Below are 18,208 nucleotides of genomic sequence, written 5' to 3'. Positions count from 1 at the left end.
AGGTGAACTGGCCATGCTAAATTGCCTGTATTGTTCAGGGATGTGTAGGTTCGGTGCATTAATCAGGGGTAAATGTAGAGTAACAGAGTAGGGGAATGGGACTGAGAGGTTTACTCTTTGGAGGGTTGGTGTGGACTTCATGGGCCAAATGGCATGTTTCCACACTGTAGGGATTCTATGTTCTGTGACTCTATGCTGACTGCCATTCTGTTCTCATACTTCCGCTTGCCATTTTGCTTTCTTGTTTGCTTCCTTTGTCAACCTATTCCATTTGACCTGGTTTTTACTCATCATGGATCATTCAGCCTCCTTTTTAATTACATCATAATTTCAATCTCTTTCATCATCCAAGGAACCTTTTTTTTTCTCCTCTTGTGATGTACCTAACCTGTGTCTGAAACATCTCTTCCTTAAAGATTGCTCATTGATTGATTGCAGTTTTTACTTTCAGTATCTGGTTCCATTTTTACTCGCATCACATCTAACTTGGAAAAGGGTCAGTTTGAAAGTTCTCAATTTGATTGTTCTTTGTCATGACCTAGGACTCTATCCAGAAGAATTGCTGCAGTGATGAAACAAAAACAGAAATTGCTGAAGAAACTCAGCAGATCTGACAGCATCTGTGGGGCGAAAGCATGGTTAACATTTGGAGTTTGGTGGTCATAGATGAAGATATCTGATGAAGAGTCAGTGGACTTGAAAAGTTAACTCTGATGCTGCCCATTCGCCATAGATGCTGCTGGACCTGGTTAGTTTATCCAGAAATGTCTGTTTTTGCTTAAATGTTCAGCATCTGCACTTGTTTGGTGTATTGTGCAGTCATGTCCTGGGCCTGAAATGATTGGCATACAACAATCACAACCATCTTCCCTTTGTGATTGGTATGACTCAAAGTGTTGGGAGTTTTCCCTCAATTCCCATTGATCTCACTGTTGCTAGGACTTGATTTCACCTCCAGTCGAATGCTGCCTTGATATCAAAGGCAGTTACTCTGCTTTTTTTGTTGTCCATGTTTAGATAAGGCTATGATAAGATCTGGTGCAGAGTAGTCCTAGTATTCACAGTGAGCATCAATAAATAGGGTATTTTTGACTAAGTGTCATTTGATAGTACTGTCAATGTACCTCCACCACTTTGATGCTTCTAATTCAGCTAATGGGTAGTAATCGACTGAATTTATTATGTTCTATTTTGTGAAAATAGAATTTACCTGGGCAATAATTCACATTTTCAGATAGATAGATGTTGTAGTTACACTGGAAAAGTTTGGCTATGGGCATGACTAGCTCTGGAGCTCAAATCTACAGTACTACATCCAGAAGTTGTCAGGCCTAGTGTCTGCTGCATCTAATGTGTTCAGCCATTTCTTGTTATCAGGTAGAATGAATTGTTTGTCTGAAGATAAGCATCTATGAAGGCGGGGAGGAGGCTAGATGAATCATCCACTCTGGATGGTGATGGAGCAGCGCTTCGAAAGCTAGTGCTTCCAAATAAACCTGCTGGACTATAACCTGGTGTTGTGTGATTTTTAACTTTGGATGAAAAGGGTTATAAGTGTTTCAGCCTTAATTTTTTGCATTTGTGATGGTTTCTGCCATCTTTGAGGTTGAGAATTTTGTGGAGGTTTGACTGATTTATTGGTTTAAGTACCAATGACCTTTCATGATTAAAATTGATATTCTCATACCAAGGGCACAGTTCAGGGCATATTTACCCCGTGTAAAGTATGAACTGCTTTGTTGGTGTGTAGAGACTATAAACTCAGTTAAATCAGTTCATGTTTGAGACTTGATTTCTAGCTCATGACTTTTCATCCTGATTCTTTTGATTTTGTAAAACAAGGCTCTAAAGCCTATTGAAACTAAAATTAAAATCCCCAAGCTGACTTGGTAAAAGAACTCTACCCAATGGCTTTAGAATATATTCTCCTTGACTGACTGAATTGCTCTGCAATGAACCCAGTTTGAAACTGCACAAAATTGATTGAAATTAAGATAAATGCCTCCTAATGAAGCAACTTAATGACACTTATTTTCATGGCTCAAGAATTACTACTTGGTTGAGCTACTGGATAATTGTAGTTCATAAGGAATATTTTCCACAGAGAGAAACCTTTTTCAAACGCGATATTAGTCCTTGTATTGGTATAAATCCAAAATTTTCAGCATAAAAATGCAACTGTGCTGAACTTCCTGCAGAAGAAATTGCTGTAAATGTGGGAAGTAATAACAGGAAGAAATTGACCAGACGTCCTATACAATTAATTTAAGCTCGTACTGAAGAAGTTTAAGGACAGGATCTCAAATATAGCACATCATGTGTTCTGTTCCATGTATCAGTGAATAGAGATTTGTTAATTTGTAACTATCCTGAAGAAGGGCTTATGCCCGAAACGCCGATTCTCCTGTTTCCTGGATGCTGCCTGACCTGCTGCGCTTTTCCAGCAACACATTTTCAGCTCTGATCTCCAGCATCTGCAAACCTCACTTTCTCCCCAATATGTAACTATGGCTTTGGTGTTTGAATACTCATTTGGTACTAAAATAATGGGGTTCATTTTAAAAAGTACCTGTAATGACTAGATAAGCTCCAGCTAATCACAAGGTAAGTAAAGATATTTTGAGATCATAATGAATAGAATGGTGGGGATTGTTGAACATAAAGTTTTGGATCAGATGAATGTTGTGGAGGTTGAATTATGGCAGGTTGGTTGCAAGAATATTTGAAAAGTTAAGTATACAGGACTTAACTGGTTTCAAGTATTAATTTCTGTGTTTGCAGCAAATGAGAAGGTTCCCAAAGCTTGCCGAAGGTGTCTTGCTCAAATGAGTCTCAACAGCTTAAAATTGGCAAATCTCTACATTGGTCGACCAATCCTTCTTACCAGCACTGCTGGCAAACAGGAGGTAAGTGCCAGAGAACGTAGCATACCATTTTGAATGCACAAAGGTCTTGGAGAAATGTAGTTCTTGTTCCTATTTTATTTCTTATCCGACATCGCCTTCAAGGCACAAGCATCCTGTCTTGGAAATAGTTCACCATTCCTTCCTCACTGTGCATTCAATGTTCCATGAAAACAACATCTTCATAGACTACAGCAGTTCAATAATATACTGCCAAGCTTCTTTGGGCCAACTGTAATAGACAACAATATAATTCACTAGACTTGTCCATAAACTAAGAAATGGATCGGAACTTGAAGATGTTCTTTTCGCATTTGTGTTCTTGCTACTCTTGGTGGTAAACCACAGTGGTGAGAAGTACTGTAGCAGTAAACTTGGTGAGCTGTTGGCTGAATTGGTCCAATATATTCTGTCACTAAAATGTGTTGCAGGCACCACATGTGAGTGATAAAAGGTATGGAGAAAAGTAAAGTACTATTACTGGTGGAAGTGTGAAATAAAAACAGAAAATGCTGAGTTCTGGTGGCAGCTCTGGAGAGACTAACAGTTTATGTTTTGAGTCCAATGTGACTTCATTGGAATTTCTTGAGAAGAGTCATATCGGATTCAAAACATTAACTTTGTTTCTGTCTCCTCAGATGATACCAGACCTCTGAATTTCCCTAGCACCTTCTTTTTATAATAAGGTGGATGGATATTGAATATGATGATAGAGTGGTGATGAAGCCAACTGTTCAGTCTCTAATTGGTACTTCTTTTGAGTTGTGATTACATCCAATACAGATGAACGGTGAGCATTATAATGCTTTCCTCATCTGAGATTGTACTCCAGAAGGAGTGAATGAAAGCAGTGAAATTAATCTTTAAACACTTTGATAAGTCTAAATGTAGAGAAGTACATTTTACAAGCATGTACCTCCTCCCTCAATAACCACAATTTCATCCTGTATCCTTTTTTTGAGGAGCACAAGAGAATTCCCAGTTAGCGGCCATCACTTGCGTACAGATAATATTCTTTTTTGTCTTTTAAAAACTAGAGTTCATAGAAACAATTAAAATTTCAGAAGAAATTAATTCAAAGATGGCCATTTCCTGTACAAAACACTATATTGAAGGACACCCTTTCTCTAGGATCCTGCAGACTTTTAGTTTTATCTTTCCTAATCTGTCAGGCTTGCTCTGGACACCAATAACCCAAGGCAGTCTCAGTAAAAAGGTATGCCAAATTGTTCTTTACTGAGACAAGGTATACTATAAAATAATACTTTAATAGTAAAATATCACAAGTTTATCTGTACAGTGTTTACAATTACAATTGATATGGTTCATGTGGACTTGTCTAAAGATCAGACCAAAACAGGTGATCAGCCTTCTCCAACACAACTTCCAACTGTTGATCAAGCAACTGCTGTTCATGAGTCAGCTTGCTGAGGCACATTTTCTTCTATCACTTTCCAAACATGCAGTTTGCATGATCGATCCTTGACACTGTTTAATCTTCAGCAGTTGATCTGTTGACTTCAGAAAAATGTCACAAGTATATCATGTCTATTATGGTCAGTTGACGTTTTTACTCATTAGGACATTGCTTGTTTTCCTCAGAAGGAAGCTGAACTCTTGTAGTCTAAAGTTTAACTTTTAGCCAACCACTCTCTGCTATTGTATTAAGTTTCAGAAAGCCAAGTGGTGAATAATAGCATTGTAATCTGCTTTTAAACACTTGAAAATTCATTGTTTTTACACTGTCTGTTTTGTGAATCAATCTGTTTAGACACGTTAAGATATACACCACTGTGGCTTTCACATTCTGAGGCTGGACTAGAACTAAGAATTTCTGGCTTAGAGGTAGGGTCACCATGTAAGACCCTTCTATTTTTACTTATTTTTAATCAACCTGCTTGGACATGTTGTGACATACTTCAGAGCCAAATAAGACTTGAATCTGGACAGCTGGCCTTTGAAGACCCTTGCAAGACCCTTCAGTTCCTTCTTAAAATGTATCTTTAATCCAAATTTTCTGGCCGAGGAGTACGGGTACTACTCCTGCCCAAAAAAGCCCCCATTTTATTGGGAGTACAAATTAATCCCCATTTATTGCACCACACATGCATAAAATCAGCATTTTTTGAGAGATCAGGAGGTGTTCTCATTTTCTCTTGGTATAGCCTCCCTCATAATCTTATTTCTAGCAAATGATACACAAATGGGGAATCAGTCATGGTTTTGCCATTTGAAAGTCAAGGAATTGGCTGGGCTTACTCTTGTTCAGCTGCTCATTATCAATCATTTAAGTGGTGATGTTGCTGAATAATTCTCAGCTCAAATCTTTGTTATGCAGGACTTGCTGAAGGCTGGTATGAATTTCTCTATTATCAGTTGAATATGTTAGAATTGTAAACAAAATATCCATACTCTGGACCTTGCGTTGGAGGTCAATTTACTAACGAGGTAGCTGAAAGTGACCTGCCCAGGAATACATCACGGCACACTATTATTCTAATATCCTTTGACTATGCTGATTTGACCTCTGACAGGAACAAGAATTCACTGTCATAAATGCATGTCACATCACCAATTTGAAGTGATAGAAATGTATTCTGTTTAGTGTTTCCTCATTAGTACCAGATTACTAAATCTAACTACAAATTGCTTTAATACAGGAGAGATTAAAAACCTTTGCATATAATTCTGATTGCTTCTCCAAAACAATTTATCCATCTTGCCTAGAAACCACACAATCTTCTGGTAAAGGTGAAAAACCAAATCAAAAGCCCATGTGAATCTTATATTTAAAAAAAACTGAAAAATTTCTTTTCCAACCACTTAGGGATATGAAATTTGTCAAGGAGTGAGTTCAAACATGAATTAAGAACAGGAGTCGGGCCCTTAAGTCTGCTCATAAGATGATCTGACTATAATCTTTCACTTTCTTTTTTACTAAGAATCTATTTACATCTGCCTTAAAAGTATTCAAAAATCTGCTTTCACTATCGTTTAGGAAAGGAATTCCAAAGACTTACAACTGAGAGAAAGTAAATTGCTTCATCTCTGTCTTAAATGATAGACCACCTTACTTTTAAACAAAGATATTTGGTTCCAAATTGCCTCCACATGTGGAAACATCATCTCCGCATGTACCCTGTCAAGATCTCTTCGAATCTTCTATGTTTCAATCAGACCACTCTGGATTAATATTTATGCAGTACTTAGAATCATAGAGATATACAGCACAAAAACTGACCCATCGGTTCAACTCGTCCATGCGAACCAGGTATCCTAAGTAAATCTAGTTCTGGACCAATATCCCTCTAAACCCTTCCTATTCAAATACCCAATCAGATGCCTTTTAAATGTTGTAATTGTACTTGCCTCCTCCGCTTCCTCTGGCATCTGGATCATTTTCTACTCTGTGGAAAAAAGTTGTCCCTTCAATTTGTGATGATGCTGCTGTTTAACAAGCTTATTCTGTTCTTGGTTTTTTTTAAAAAAAGGTGTTGTAAATGGCAGAGGTTCCAATATGTCTGGAAATATCTACCTGAGAAGGCTTTTATAGTTTTTTGTTAAACACTTGTGCAGTGAAAGGGGAGTGGTCAGTTCTCCCAGTTCAGCATTTTGATTTGGTTTTGGTTGGGTTTTAGCTGGGAACCCAGAGAAACAGCTGCTGGGAAAAGAAACAGCTCCATGCTGATTCTCTCGCTCTCGCTCTTGCTCTCGCTCTCGCTCTCACTCTCACTCTCACACACTCTCTCTCTCTCTCTCTCTCTCCAATCACTCTCCTGTAAGAACCTGTATTTGAATTTACCTTGTTGCCAGGGGGTGTTTATGGGATGTTGCAGGTATTCGGAACAGCTCTTGGTTAGGTTGTTTTTATGTCAGTTGGGTTTTCAAATAGTTATGTTATTCTAAATTCAGATTTCTTTTGTTCATGTATAAATAAATTAAACCTGAGTGGTTGGGCAAACTGCATCACTCCTGAAATATCCACTTAGTCCTGCTTAAAACAACTAGAACAATGAGGTCTGGGCTACTTTCTTGAAATATTTTGAGAGGGTCTGGCCTGGTCTATAACAGATTCCTGTTAAATCTTTCCCCTCTAACCTTAAATCTATGACCATTAGTTTTGGACTCCCTCACCTCAGGGAAAAGACCTTGTCTATTTACTTATGCATGCACCCCCATGATTTTAAAACCTCTATAAGGTCACCCCTTAGCCTCTGACACTCCACGGAAAATCGCCTCCGTCTATTCAGGCTCTGCCTATAGCTCAAACCCTCCAAATCTGGCAATGTCCTCGTAAATCTTTTCTGAACCCTTCCAAGTTTCACAACTTTCTTCCTATAGCAAGGAGACCAGAATTGCATGCAGTATTCCAATAGTGGCCTAGCCAATGTCCTGTTCATCCGCAACATGACCTCACAACTCCTATACTCAATTTGCTGTCAGATAATCAAAAGTGTACCAAATGCCTTCCTCACTACCCTGTCCACCTGTGCCTCCACTTTCAAGGAACTATGAACCTGCACTCCAAGGTCTCTTTGTTAAGTAACACTCTCCAGGACCTCACCATTAATTGTATAAATCCTGCTCTGATTTGCCTTTCCAAAATGCAGTACCTCACATTTATCTAAATTAAACTCCATTTGCCAATTCTCAGCCCATTGGCCCATATGATCAAGATCCCGTTATCGCTTATACCAGATGATCCTATCCTAACCAGCAATAGGTTTAGCTCTCGCTTTAAGAAATTTGATGAATCAGAAGTCACTGTGGGACCTTGCACCCTGTTTCACAGATCCACTGTTCTCTGAGAAAATAACCATCTCCTAACATCTGAGCTGGATCTGTCTTTCCCAGCCCCCTCTTTATAATAGTGTTTGTTATGGCTAAGTACGTTAGTTGTTTCAGTGTACAGATCTTCTAGATTCCAGGCTAACAGACCTTTGTTTGGCAGGTTTGCACAGCATGGCCTATCCCAAGTTTCCCTGGGAGTAAGATTGGATTAAGTGAAGTTACCCAGAAGAATTTAAAGGTCAAGGTGAATGATACAGTTACTGTTGAACCACTGTTTGGTCCAGTATTACAGGCAGAAGAAATATATATTACTTTAAGGTTTGTATCTATTGATTCACTATCAGCTACTTGTAGAAATGTACTTGGGTAAAAGTTAACAGTATCTTGCTTGTATCCTAAGATCATAATTAAAGCAAAATATACTTTATCACCTGTTTGTATTATTGCTTCTAAGAAGTGATTATAGAATCTGCTTTTAGCTTTTTGGTGGTGACACTTAATGTCTTATAGAAAAGTGACACAATTAAATTAATTTATTTGATAAAATATCACACCAGGAACTGTATTCTACGCTGAAGAAATGTCAGGGACCATTTTCTATTTTTTTTGTCCATCTTTTATGACACCACTCTGGTGGACCTTTTGACCAAAACTGTGGGATAGGGATACCGCCATGAGCCCTAAAACTATGGTACTCAATCCTAACTCCAATTCCGACTGAAATTAATACTCTCGTGCTGTACTAGCTAAAATAACCAGAAACAGGAATAGGATTTTAGATCTAGATTAAATATATATAGTCGAGTAATTTAAACTTGATTTTTTAATGATGTTTTGATATGCAGTAGTTTATTAATTGAAATGACTATACTTTTATCCAGCATGTCATCTTAAATTATTTTAATTGGCAATTGATTATCTTGATTGCAGAGATCAAAATGATTTCTTCAATATAGAAGAATTATCAGACTACTTGTTGAGGAGTATGGGTAAGCTGGATTGCTGAATACTACTTTGTGTACTTGCAAAACTTTTGTAAGGTGAACTTTGAATGCTACTCTTAAATGTTTATCTCCAAGCTCAGAATATCACTGTCATAGTGTGACACCTTCTTATTTTCAGGTCTGCATAATGCTGAATTATAGGCAAGTTAATGATGCATGTCCTTTTTCGGAACTGAATAATTGATCAGTCTTCATTGTATGACAAGTCCTTGCAGTCAATCAAGTTAGGAAAGTTATGTGATTGATTGAGGTTGATGTTCTGTAAATCCTGATTTGTACTTCAGCGGTCAATTTTTTTTCACTGCCAGCAGAGTTTTTAAAAATTTTCTTGGATTTAATACTTCGTGTTATTAGTACATATTGTTGAGTTTTCATTGAGACCCTGTAAAAGGTAACAAAAGGGGTAGAGTGTTTCACAATACAGTCATGGCACAAGATCAGAGATCTAACAAGGCTGGCTAATGCCACGCCAGTGATTTCTTCCAACTTGATTTCATTTTATATACTAGATAAATCATAGGATACAAAACTCCATTTGCTCGTATGTGCACAGGTTTGTAAATAGACAAGACGTTTTGGATATTTATTGTCAATTTTATGAGTATCTTTATTTTTACTTGGTTTCTTGCATAGATGGGAAGATAGTATTACCTGGCAACTTCCTGAACCTTGTACTTTATGGTCGCACGTTTCACTTGATACTGAAGAAGATAAAAGGAGTGGATGGTGCAGTGTTGGAGATGCCGTCGACTGTCTCACTCGGTGATTCACAACTGAATGTAGAATCTTTACTTGATGAATCAGTAGATGAGAAAACCGCAATGGATTTGTCCAGAGATTTCAGTGATTTGACCATAGATGATATCTCTGTCCAGAAAAACAATGCTACTCCTGATTCTCTTACTCCTCCAATGGGTTCTCAAAATATATCCATTGTAACCTACAACAGTATGGTGGACAATGAGAAAATGCCAGAATTGCACAATGATTCACTGTGCTCTTTAGCAAGTAACAATGAAAATATTGAAAAATCTGAATCTGTTCAGGAAAGTGAAAACCAGTGTGACCCCCCAGTAGAGAAGTTAATCTTGATGTCTGACAACTGCCTGAGAAGTAGCAGAGATACATTTTATCAAATTTCTTTGCTCACTCAAGTCAAGTTCATGCAGGAACAAAACAATGACGAGGAGAGGATGCAAGAATCCAATTCCAGAGTCACTTATGATATGATTGGAGGACTGGACAATCAGCTGAAGACTATTCGAGAAATTATCGAATTACCTTTGAAACAACCACAGCTGTTCAAATCCTATGGTATGATATCTAAAAGCATGGCTAAAGTTTTCCTGTTTTTTGAGATAAATGGTTTTCTTCTTAGTTCTTTCTTTTCTGACTTCAGAATCACCCATAATGTGAGTCTGCTGAAAACTATCTGTCACTAGTGTATGATTTGAATTAACTTATCTTAAATATTAAGTCTATAGCTATATCACTCTAAACCTTCAAGTGGGTTATTAGATAAAGGCACTTGTGTCGTAGATGTAACCAGGTAGACACCAAGATTCCACATTTAATTTCTGATTGCTTCATTTTTTCAGATCAATTGATCCTTGTGCACTGGTTAGAGACATTTCTATGTTTACTTGTCATTCAGTAGGAAAAGTAAATGCGTGGACATCAGTCAAGGACAGAATTGGGGCTGTGATATCCTCCATTACTGTTAGTCTACGGCCATTCTGCATCTCTCCACAATGGAGAATGTATCAATTTTAATCTTCTTTATAGTTCTATAATCTGTGCTGTCATTCATTGGGAAGTTGAGCAGGTTGCAGTTCCACCTGGCCATCTGCAACCTGATATCTTATCATGAGCTACGTAGGAGACCAATGATATTGAATGTTGCATTAAGTCTTATCTGGAGAATGGTGGGCTGAATTGGCATTGAAGTATGCTAATTCACCAGGTTTTTTTTATGATCTCTTTAAGAATATCAAAGCTGAACCAAAGGTAGACCTGTCAGGAATTTTTGTTTTGGAACTACTGAATTATTCAGTATTCAATGTTACTTTAATCATTTTGATTTAAACATTTTTTTTAGAATGTGGCTCATTGTGGTGCCAAATGTTGGAGCACGCTCAAGAGACCAAACAACTTATTTTTCCTATTTCTTATGCTCCTGTTTGAATTACTTTTAATGTGTTTCTTTGTTAAACTCTTGGATTGATGCATTTATTAAATAGTGGTTAAATAGAAGTTGGTCTTCCCATCATCGTTCTCCTCTATTACAAACCTTATCTTCTACTCCGTTATCATTACAGATTAATATGGTAAGTAATTATTTGGACAAGCTTGGGTTTTGATTTTATTACACAGCCCTCGCTACACAAACTGGTCATTTATCTTAATAGGCTATACTAGTGTTTCTGTTTTTCAGTTATATTCCTTTCAAAATGAATCGTAGTGTTTGGTTTTGACTGCAGAACTTTCCTCAGAATGAATCTCGTCTATCTTACTTACTTAGTCGTCAATTTACTAAACCCTGTAATTGGCTTTGGTTTTGTTTTGTAACATCAAAGTAGTTTTTATTTTAAATAGATCCTCCTGGTTTGTTGATGATTCACAATTCTTATTACAACATTTCTGATATCAAAAATGAACAATGGTTAATGTAATGAACTAAATATGACTGAGGCTGAATATTTTTCTATGGGGAGGTAAAGCTGGCCAGGTATAATGCATACTTCCTAAATTTGAGAAACATTGGTCAATATGTAGGAGAAGGGCACCTGCTTATTGTCTTGATAAAGCAGATGGGTTGGCAGTAGGACTCCCTAAAAAGAAAGTAAAAATTGTTTTTAAAGAAAAACAAGACTCTGAATGAAAGTACTACTGAGTATGGAACTTAGCCATACAAGTCAGGGAGGTTCAATTAGCTTAATTAACCTCGCAAAGAGCAAATCAAAATTAACTACTGTTCTAGTTCCTGATTGCTATTTGCTGAATTTTGTTAGAAAATACAAACTTATGCCACGAGAGAAGGGCAGGATTTCTGCTGCAAAACTTATACAGCTGATGAATCTCAACTACAGTTGACTTCCACTGTGTAGGCTCATGTGGATGAAGTGATCACAAATAATTGTTAGCAATTGTAAAATAATATTTCAATATCAATATGTTCAGAACGGGAAAAAATGAGGAATTGTTACTTTCAGGCATTAATTTATCAAGTAATATACAGTTTCTAGGTTATAATAGTCTATCCATTTTCCTGACCTTGCTGCATGATAGATGCATTGGATTTTAGATAAGTACATAGAACCTTCCAGCCATTTGTAGCTGTAGATCTGTTGCAGTGTTTATTTTCCACTAGCTCGTACCTCACCTGATGCTACCAACGTATCCTCCTAATTCCATCTACTCAAGTACTTAGAGTCATAGAGATGTACATCACAGACCAGACCCTTCGGTCCAACTTGCCCATGATATCCTAATCTAATCTCATCCCATTTGTCAGCACTTGGCCCATATCCCTGTCAACTCTTCCTATTCATATACCTATTCAGATATCTTTTAAATGTCAGTGTACCAGCCTCCACCACTTCCACTGGCAACTCATTAGGTCCCTTTTAAAATTTTCCCTCTCACTCTAAACCTATGCCCTTTAGTTCTGGATTCCTCCACCCCAGGGAAGAGACCTTGTCTATTAACCCATGTCCCTCATGATTTTATAAACCACTATAAGGTGACCCTCTCAGCCTCTTGACAATCCAGGGAAAACAGCTCCAGTCTATTTAGCCTCTCCCTATAGCTCTAATCCTCCAACCCGGGCAACATTCTTGTAAATCTTTTCTGAACTCTTTCAAGTTTCACAATATCATTCTGATAGGATGGGGATTAGAATTGTGCACAATATTCCAAAAGTGGCCTAACTAATGTCCTGTACAATTGCAACATGACCTTCCCAACTCCTATACACAATGTTCTAACCAATAAGGGAAAGCATACCAAACACCTTCACTATCCTATCTACCTGCGACTCCACTTTCAGGAAACTATGAACCTGCACTCCAAGGTCCCTTTGTTCAGCAACACTCCCCAGAACCTTATTAAGTGTGTAAGTCCTACTCTGATTTGCCTTTCCAAAAATGCAGCACCTCACATTTATCTAAGCTCTACTTATCGAGGCTCTCCTTTAACTGTAACCACTCAACGTGGTAGTGAGTGTAACATTCTTATTATTGAGTAAATATTTTTTTCCTGAATTCAGAAAAATTTAAGATCTTTAGTGCCATGTAAAAGTGCTGCCTTGGCTTTACTATGCATTTTGTTTTTGTTGTGGTTTAGGAATTGCACCCCCTCGAGGAATTTTGCTGTTTGGACCTCCTGGTACTGGGAAAACTTTGATTGCCAGAGCTATAGCTAATGAAGTTGGAGCTCATGTTTCCGTCATCAATGGACCTGAAATTATGAGCAAGTAAATCAAATGATATATCATGATGCGATTGGAACCCATAGTTGAAACAACTTTGCCAAACATATTGTTATGAAGGTATAGGTGTGTACTGTACCTTTTAAGAGAGACTGGAAGCTGGCACAAACTTAGAGATGCATGGAGTGTGCTGAAAGAATTTAAAATGTAACATTTGACTGTGAAACCAATAGTGCAGATGAGTTGCCATGGAATAAAAACAAATTCAAATTCGGCCAATCTGTTTAAATTATGCCCCAATATACCAAATCCAATTGAATTTGAAATATAATGTCTTGATGACATCAAAACAATGAAATGATCCAATGTTTTGGGGTATAAGACTGGACATTTTGAACGGTTAGGGGGAGAACAACCAACAAGTATAGATTGCTAGCCAAATAGCTCTCTGAAAGGTACCTGTCAGTAAGAAAGGTTGTGCAGCAGCAGAAGAAGAGATGATCCAGGAAGACCCAGAGGAAAATTTCAGAGTAAAATTGACAAAGCTGACTTGTTTTGAAACGTGTTTTTTTTTATTTTGTAAATCTTAATTGGGTTTTTTTAATTGTGCCAGCATTGCAGAGGGGGAGGTAAAAGATAGGTTTAAGAGAAACGAGTTGTCAATACTGGTTTTAATGTTCTCTGTTTGACTTAAAGAGTAAAATTGTTAATTTTTACTTTAAATAGTGAAATCTGGGATAGTTATTTGCCTCTTGAAATTAAAGATTATGGCACAAGGTGAGCTTCTCTGTGTGTCAGGTTTAAATTAGTAAAAGGGTTTACCCCGTGGCATAACAGTATAAGTCAGTAAGGTAAATATCAACCATTATGTTTACACAGCATCTTCAATGTAATATTTCACAGTGCAGTTCTTGGACATATTTTAAGACAAAACATACCACCAAGGTACATTGGAAGACAGTTGGTCTGATGTTAAAAAATTTGGTCAAAAAGGAATGTTTGAAGGAGTGGTTGAGGAGGCAAGTGAGATGGGGAGGTACAAAGAGGAAGTTCCATAATCTGGGGTCAACACAGCTGAAGGCCTGTCCCCTAATGGTAAAGCGATTTGGAATTAGGGATGTTCAAGAGGGCTGAATTAGAGTGCAGTTAGTTTGGAGGGCAGGGAACTAGATATGATTGACGCGATAGGGAAGTGCTAGGTTATGTAAGGACTTGAAAAAAGGCTGAGAATTTTTAACCTGGAGCCAGTATAGGTCAGCAAGAGAAGGGGTGATGAGTTAGTGGCATTTGATATGAGTTGGAAGACCATCAACAGAGTTTTGATTACCTTCATGTTTATGGATGATAGATGTGAGACACCAGCCAGGATGACATCAGGAATATCAAATCTGGAGGGAAGAAAGGCATGAATAAATATTTCAGCAGCAGAGGAGATGAAACAGTATTGCCATTATGGGCAATTATGGAAGCAGAATTATTCAGTCTTAATCACAGTGTGGTTATCTAGTTGCAAGTTCATCTTTAACTTGCAGAAAAGAAAAAGTGCTGGGGGTTGCCATGGCATAAAAGTGAGCAGTCTTAGCAGATGGGAGCTGGACCTGCTCATGCTTATGTGGTCCAGCCAGATATATAATTGTTTAGCCACTCAAGTTCCTGTGTCTTGAACTTAACAAATTCAGAAATGATGACCATGGGAATGGCCTGTCTGAAGAGAGAGAGTACTGGTTTTAATGCGCATCAAAGGTGGAGGTGAGCGTGTGGTTTAGTAGATGAGACGCTGAAGAAATATTGTGTTAAACAGGGAGCCACAGACGTAATGATTGGGAATTTGAGAGTACACTTTTGGTGAACTTGGGAAAAGTGTTATTTTCTCTGAAACATCGATTCTCCTGCTGCTCGGATGCTGCCTGACCTGTGTTTTCCCAGCAACACACTCTCGACTATGGATGGATTCAGAACGAAATAAGATTTGTAGGGGAAATTGGCATGTGGGTAGAGCATGTTGCAAAGGTGTGATTAGGGAAGGCTTTATCAGCAATTGATATTATGGGGAAATTAAGGCCATGTGAGATGCAAGAAATTCATGGTCATGAGCAGTTTGGAAGTTTACGTGAGATCCAGAAAGAGTTGGAACTTAATGATTTTACAGGACTGAGAACATGATGAATTGAGGGAGAGATTAAAATCACCTATGATGCGAAGCCACTCAGTGCAAAGATTGATGAGAAATACATTTTGGGGGGGAAAAAAAATGATCTGGCATTGCCAGTTTATTGAAAAATTGCGTGTTTGCGCATTTGGTGATTGCTTACCAATACTGAAACAGCGAATTGTTTTGAGGCAGAGTGGAAGGAACTTTAGGTGGTTAGTTCTGGGAGTATTTGTACCCGACGCTGGTTGAAAAAATGTGAGGAAAATTTCTCTTTGGCAGCTATCAGTCCTGGTGAACATTTCTGAATTTTTAAATGATTCAGCATGTTGATATTTTTTAGAATCTATTTTGCAGATAGTGATGCCGACCACAGAGTAGAAATGCTAATAAGATGTGTTTCCATGTTTTTGATTATTCATCTTTCTCTTTGACACTGAAATTTTAAGTGTTGAGTGCTATTTTAGTCTATATGTTGCTAAATATCTGCCTTTGTTTCAGGTACTTTGGAGAAAGTGAAGCAAGATTGAGACGCATCTTTGCAGAAGCAACTCAATGGTACCTCTGGGGAAGAAATGCAAAATACTGTAATTAACATGAAGGATTAGAAGGACACAGAAATCTATCTGACCCATTTTGATTTTGCCATGTCTTTGCTACAGCAATCCAAAACTATTCCTATTGCTCTACTTATTTCCTATAGCTCCATTATTTCTTCTTCACATACTTTTTTTTTCTTAAAAGATGAAATGACCTTTGTCTCAACAATTTGGTGATAGAACATTGCATGATCCAATAACTCTATAGCAAAATTTCTCATAATCCCTCTCCTGACTCTTAGAAATGATATTAAATTGAATACTCCTTGTCACTGAATCTAGAGAGGAATCAGTTTTTTCACAGTACAAAAATCTTGAGGAATTTTACACATCTCTGATAAATCATTTTAGATTTTTATGCTCCAGTGACTATAGTTCCAAAACCAGAGATCTCTTTATTACTGTATGTATCCTATTCCTCTGATTGTTCAGGTGGATTATTGTTTACATTCACTGGTTTTATTAGGATACTCAAAATTGCACTTGGTGCTCTAATTGTGGCATAACAAATGGTTTGTACAATGTTACTTTAATTTCTATGGTGCTGTATGGGAAATTGACAGTGGCCATTCACTTCAATCAACTATAAATTGAGTTTTTTATTTTCCCATTTGTCTAGTATGAAACATACAGCAGGTAATCTGGAAACTCCATAATCCTTTTCTGTTGATGCATCATTAAACCAAGATACGTATGAATTCCTTTGGCTGGTAATGTGCCCTTATGTAATTAGGTATTCATTCAACTTAACGCTGTCTGTAGTCCAAATGCAAAAACATTGCATTCCTTGTGGCAGCCACCTTAACCAAACACCTGGTTTGTATTCAATTTTTGAACTTGTTAAAAAGTTGTTTTTATTACTTTACAGGATGTGGACATTGCTGGCTGGCCAGTATTTGTTATCCATCCTTAGTTGTCCTAATTGACTGGTAGTTCGTAATATACTGGGCACTTCACATGATACTTCACATTATCTGTTTCCTTTGTGAAGACAGACAATGCAAGTTTCTCATTTATTTCTTTTTCCATGTCTTTTGCCTCCAAAATGAGGATTTCCCTTGTTAACTATACTTCACATGTTTGAGATATACTCAAACATTCAAGTTAATGATCTTCATTAATCTTTTACAGTAATCTCCTCCACCCCAAATTAACTTTCTAGATTTCGACCTGTACATTTTGTACTAATCCATATTAATTGATTCTTAGCTGATAATATATAATAAGCCTTTTTTGTATTTTACCTTTTATTTTTGTTTTCTCCCAAGGTTTATATTTTTGGATACCATTCCCTTTTTCTTTAAAAGGAGATGCCTAATTTGTAAATTAATTATCTTTCCTCTGAATATCCTCTTTAGCTACTGCTTTCACGTTTTGTCTTTTTAATGATTTTCAAACTCTTGGTTTCAACTTCTATCTTCTGATTACTGTTTGCTCAATGATCTCGAACATTGCAGTATAACCATGAAATTCCCAACTTGATCTTGAATACCTGGCAACATTTCCTACACACATGGTTATCTGGGACTCCTGAAATATGCTGGAGCTCCTAAACTGAACAGGAAATGCATAGGGCAAGTCCCAGCTGGTGTGCCATAAAAGTTGAATCTGTTGTCTCAATTGTTGAGACTTTGATCATGAAAACACTTTGCGCTGAAAATGTTTATTTGAAAATAATGAACAATACTTTTCAGAAAAAGAGCAACTGACATCCAAGACTGAATCACTGACCTATTAACTAAAAGCGTTAAACGTAAACTGTATTTGTCAGATAAAAAACAATTGGAAACTAGCAGAAAGTGAATTTGAATAAATTTTAAATTTAAAACACAAATTAAAATTCATATCCATGCAATAATCTCTTACTTTCTAGATTGTTAGGACAAGAACGTGTTAGAACTTTGAACATGGAAAAGATTTGTTTCCATCAGATTTGCTATGTCGTTCTTCACAGATTGTAACACTATCCTTGAATTGTGACTTGTATTGAATGACATATCTCTTTTTTTTTCCAGTCAGCCCTCCATAATATTCATTGATGAGCTTGATGCTATGTGCCCAAAGCGGGAAGGAGCTCACCATGAAGTTGAGAAACGAGTGGTAGCATCATTGCTCACACTAATGGATGGAATTGGCTCGGTGAGTAAGCAGTTAGAGCTAAAAATGGTTTGTTTGTTGTTCACAGATATTTTGTCAAGAGTATTGCAGTTTTGACTGTCTGATTTCTGTGTTAGATTGTTTTCACATTTATTCCATTCTTGGGTGAGAATGTGCCTCTCGTCGATGGCTCATCTTTTATTGCACCTGTTTTGTCATTAGCTATTACGTTTTTA

General features: G+C 37.3%; 1 protein-coding gene across 8 annotated transcripts in view; it reads left to right on the top strand.

Moving 5' to 3' along the window:
• The window catches only part of afg2a (AAA ATPase AFG2A), a 578,508-nt gene that overhangs the window by 19,597 nt on the left and 540,703 nt on the right, over positions 1-18,208 (top strand). For all 8 annotated transcript variants that reach the window (XM_087980097.1, XM_087980096.1, XM_087980093.1 and 5 more), the window contains 7 exons: positions 2,782-2,906; positions 7,855-8,012; positions 8,625-8,683; positions 9,332-10,012; positions 13,043-13,172; positions 15,778-15,834; positions 17,891-18,014. In XM_087980097.1, the coding sequence (XP_087836223.1) occupies positions 2,826-2,906; positions 7,855-8,012; positions 8,625-8,683; positions 9,332-10,012; positions 13,043-13,172; positions 15,778-15,834; positions 17,891-18,014 (1,290 nt within the window). In that variant the 5' untranslated portion in view covers positions 2,782-2,825. The remainder of the gene's footprint in view (positions 1-2,781; positions 2,907-7,854; positions 8,013-8,624; positions 8,684-9,331; positions 10,013-13,042; positions 13,173-15,777; positions 15,835-17,890; positions 18,015-18,208) is intronic.

The sequence above is a fragment of the Chiloscyllium plagiosum genome, unplaced genomic scaffold (genome assembly GCF_037043375.1).
Source record: "Chiloscyllium plagiosum isolate Xiang-an unplaced genomic scaffold, Cpla_swu_hap1 HiC_scaffold_36, whole genome shotgun sequence".
Taxonomy (NCBI): Eukaryota; Metazoa; Chordata; class Chondrichthyes; order Orectolobiformes; family Hemiscylliidae; genus Chiloscyllium; species Chiloscyllium plagiosum.
This window is presented reverse-complemented; position numbering and strand designations above follow the sequence as displayed.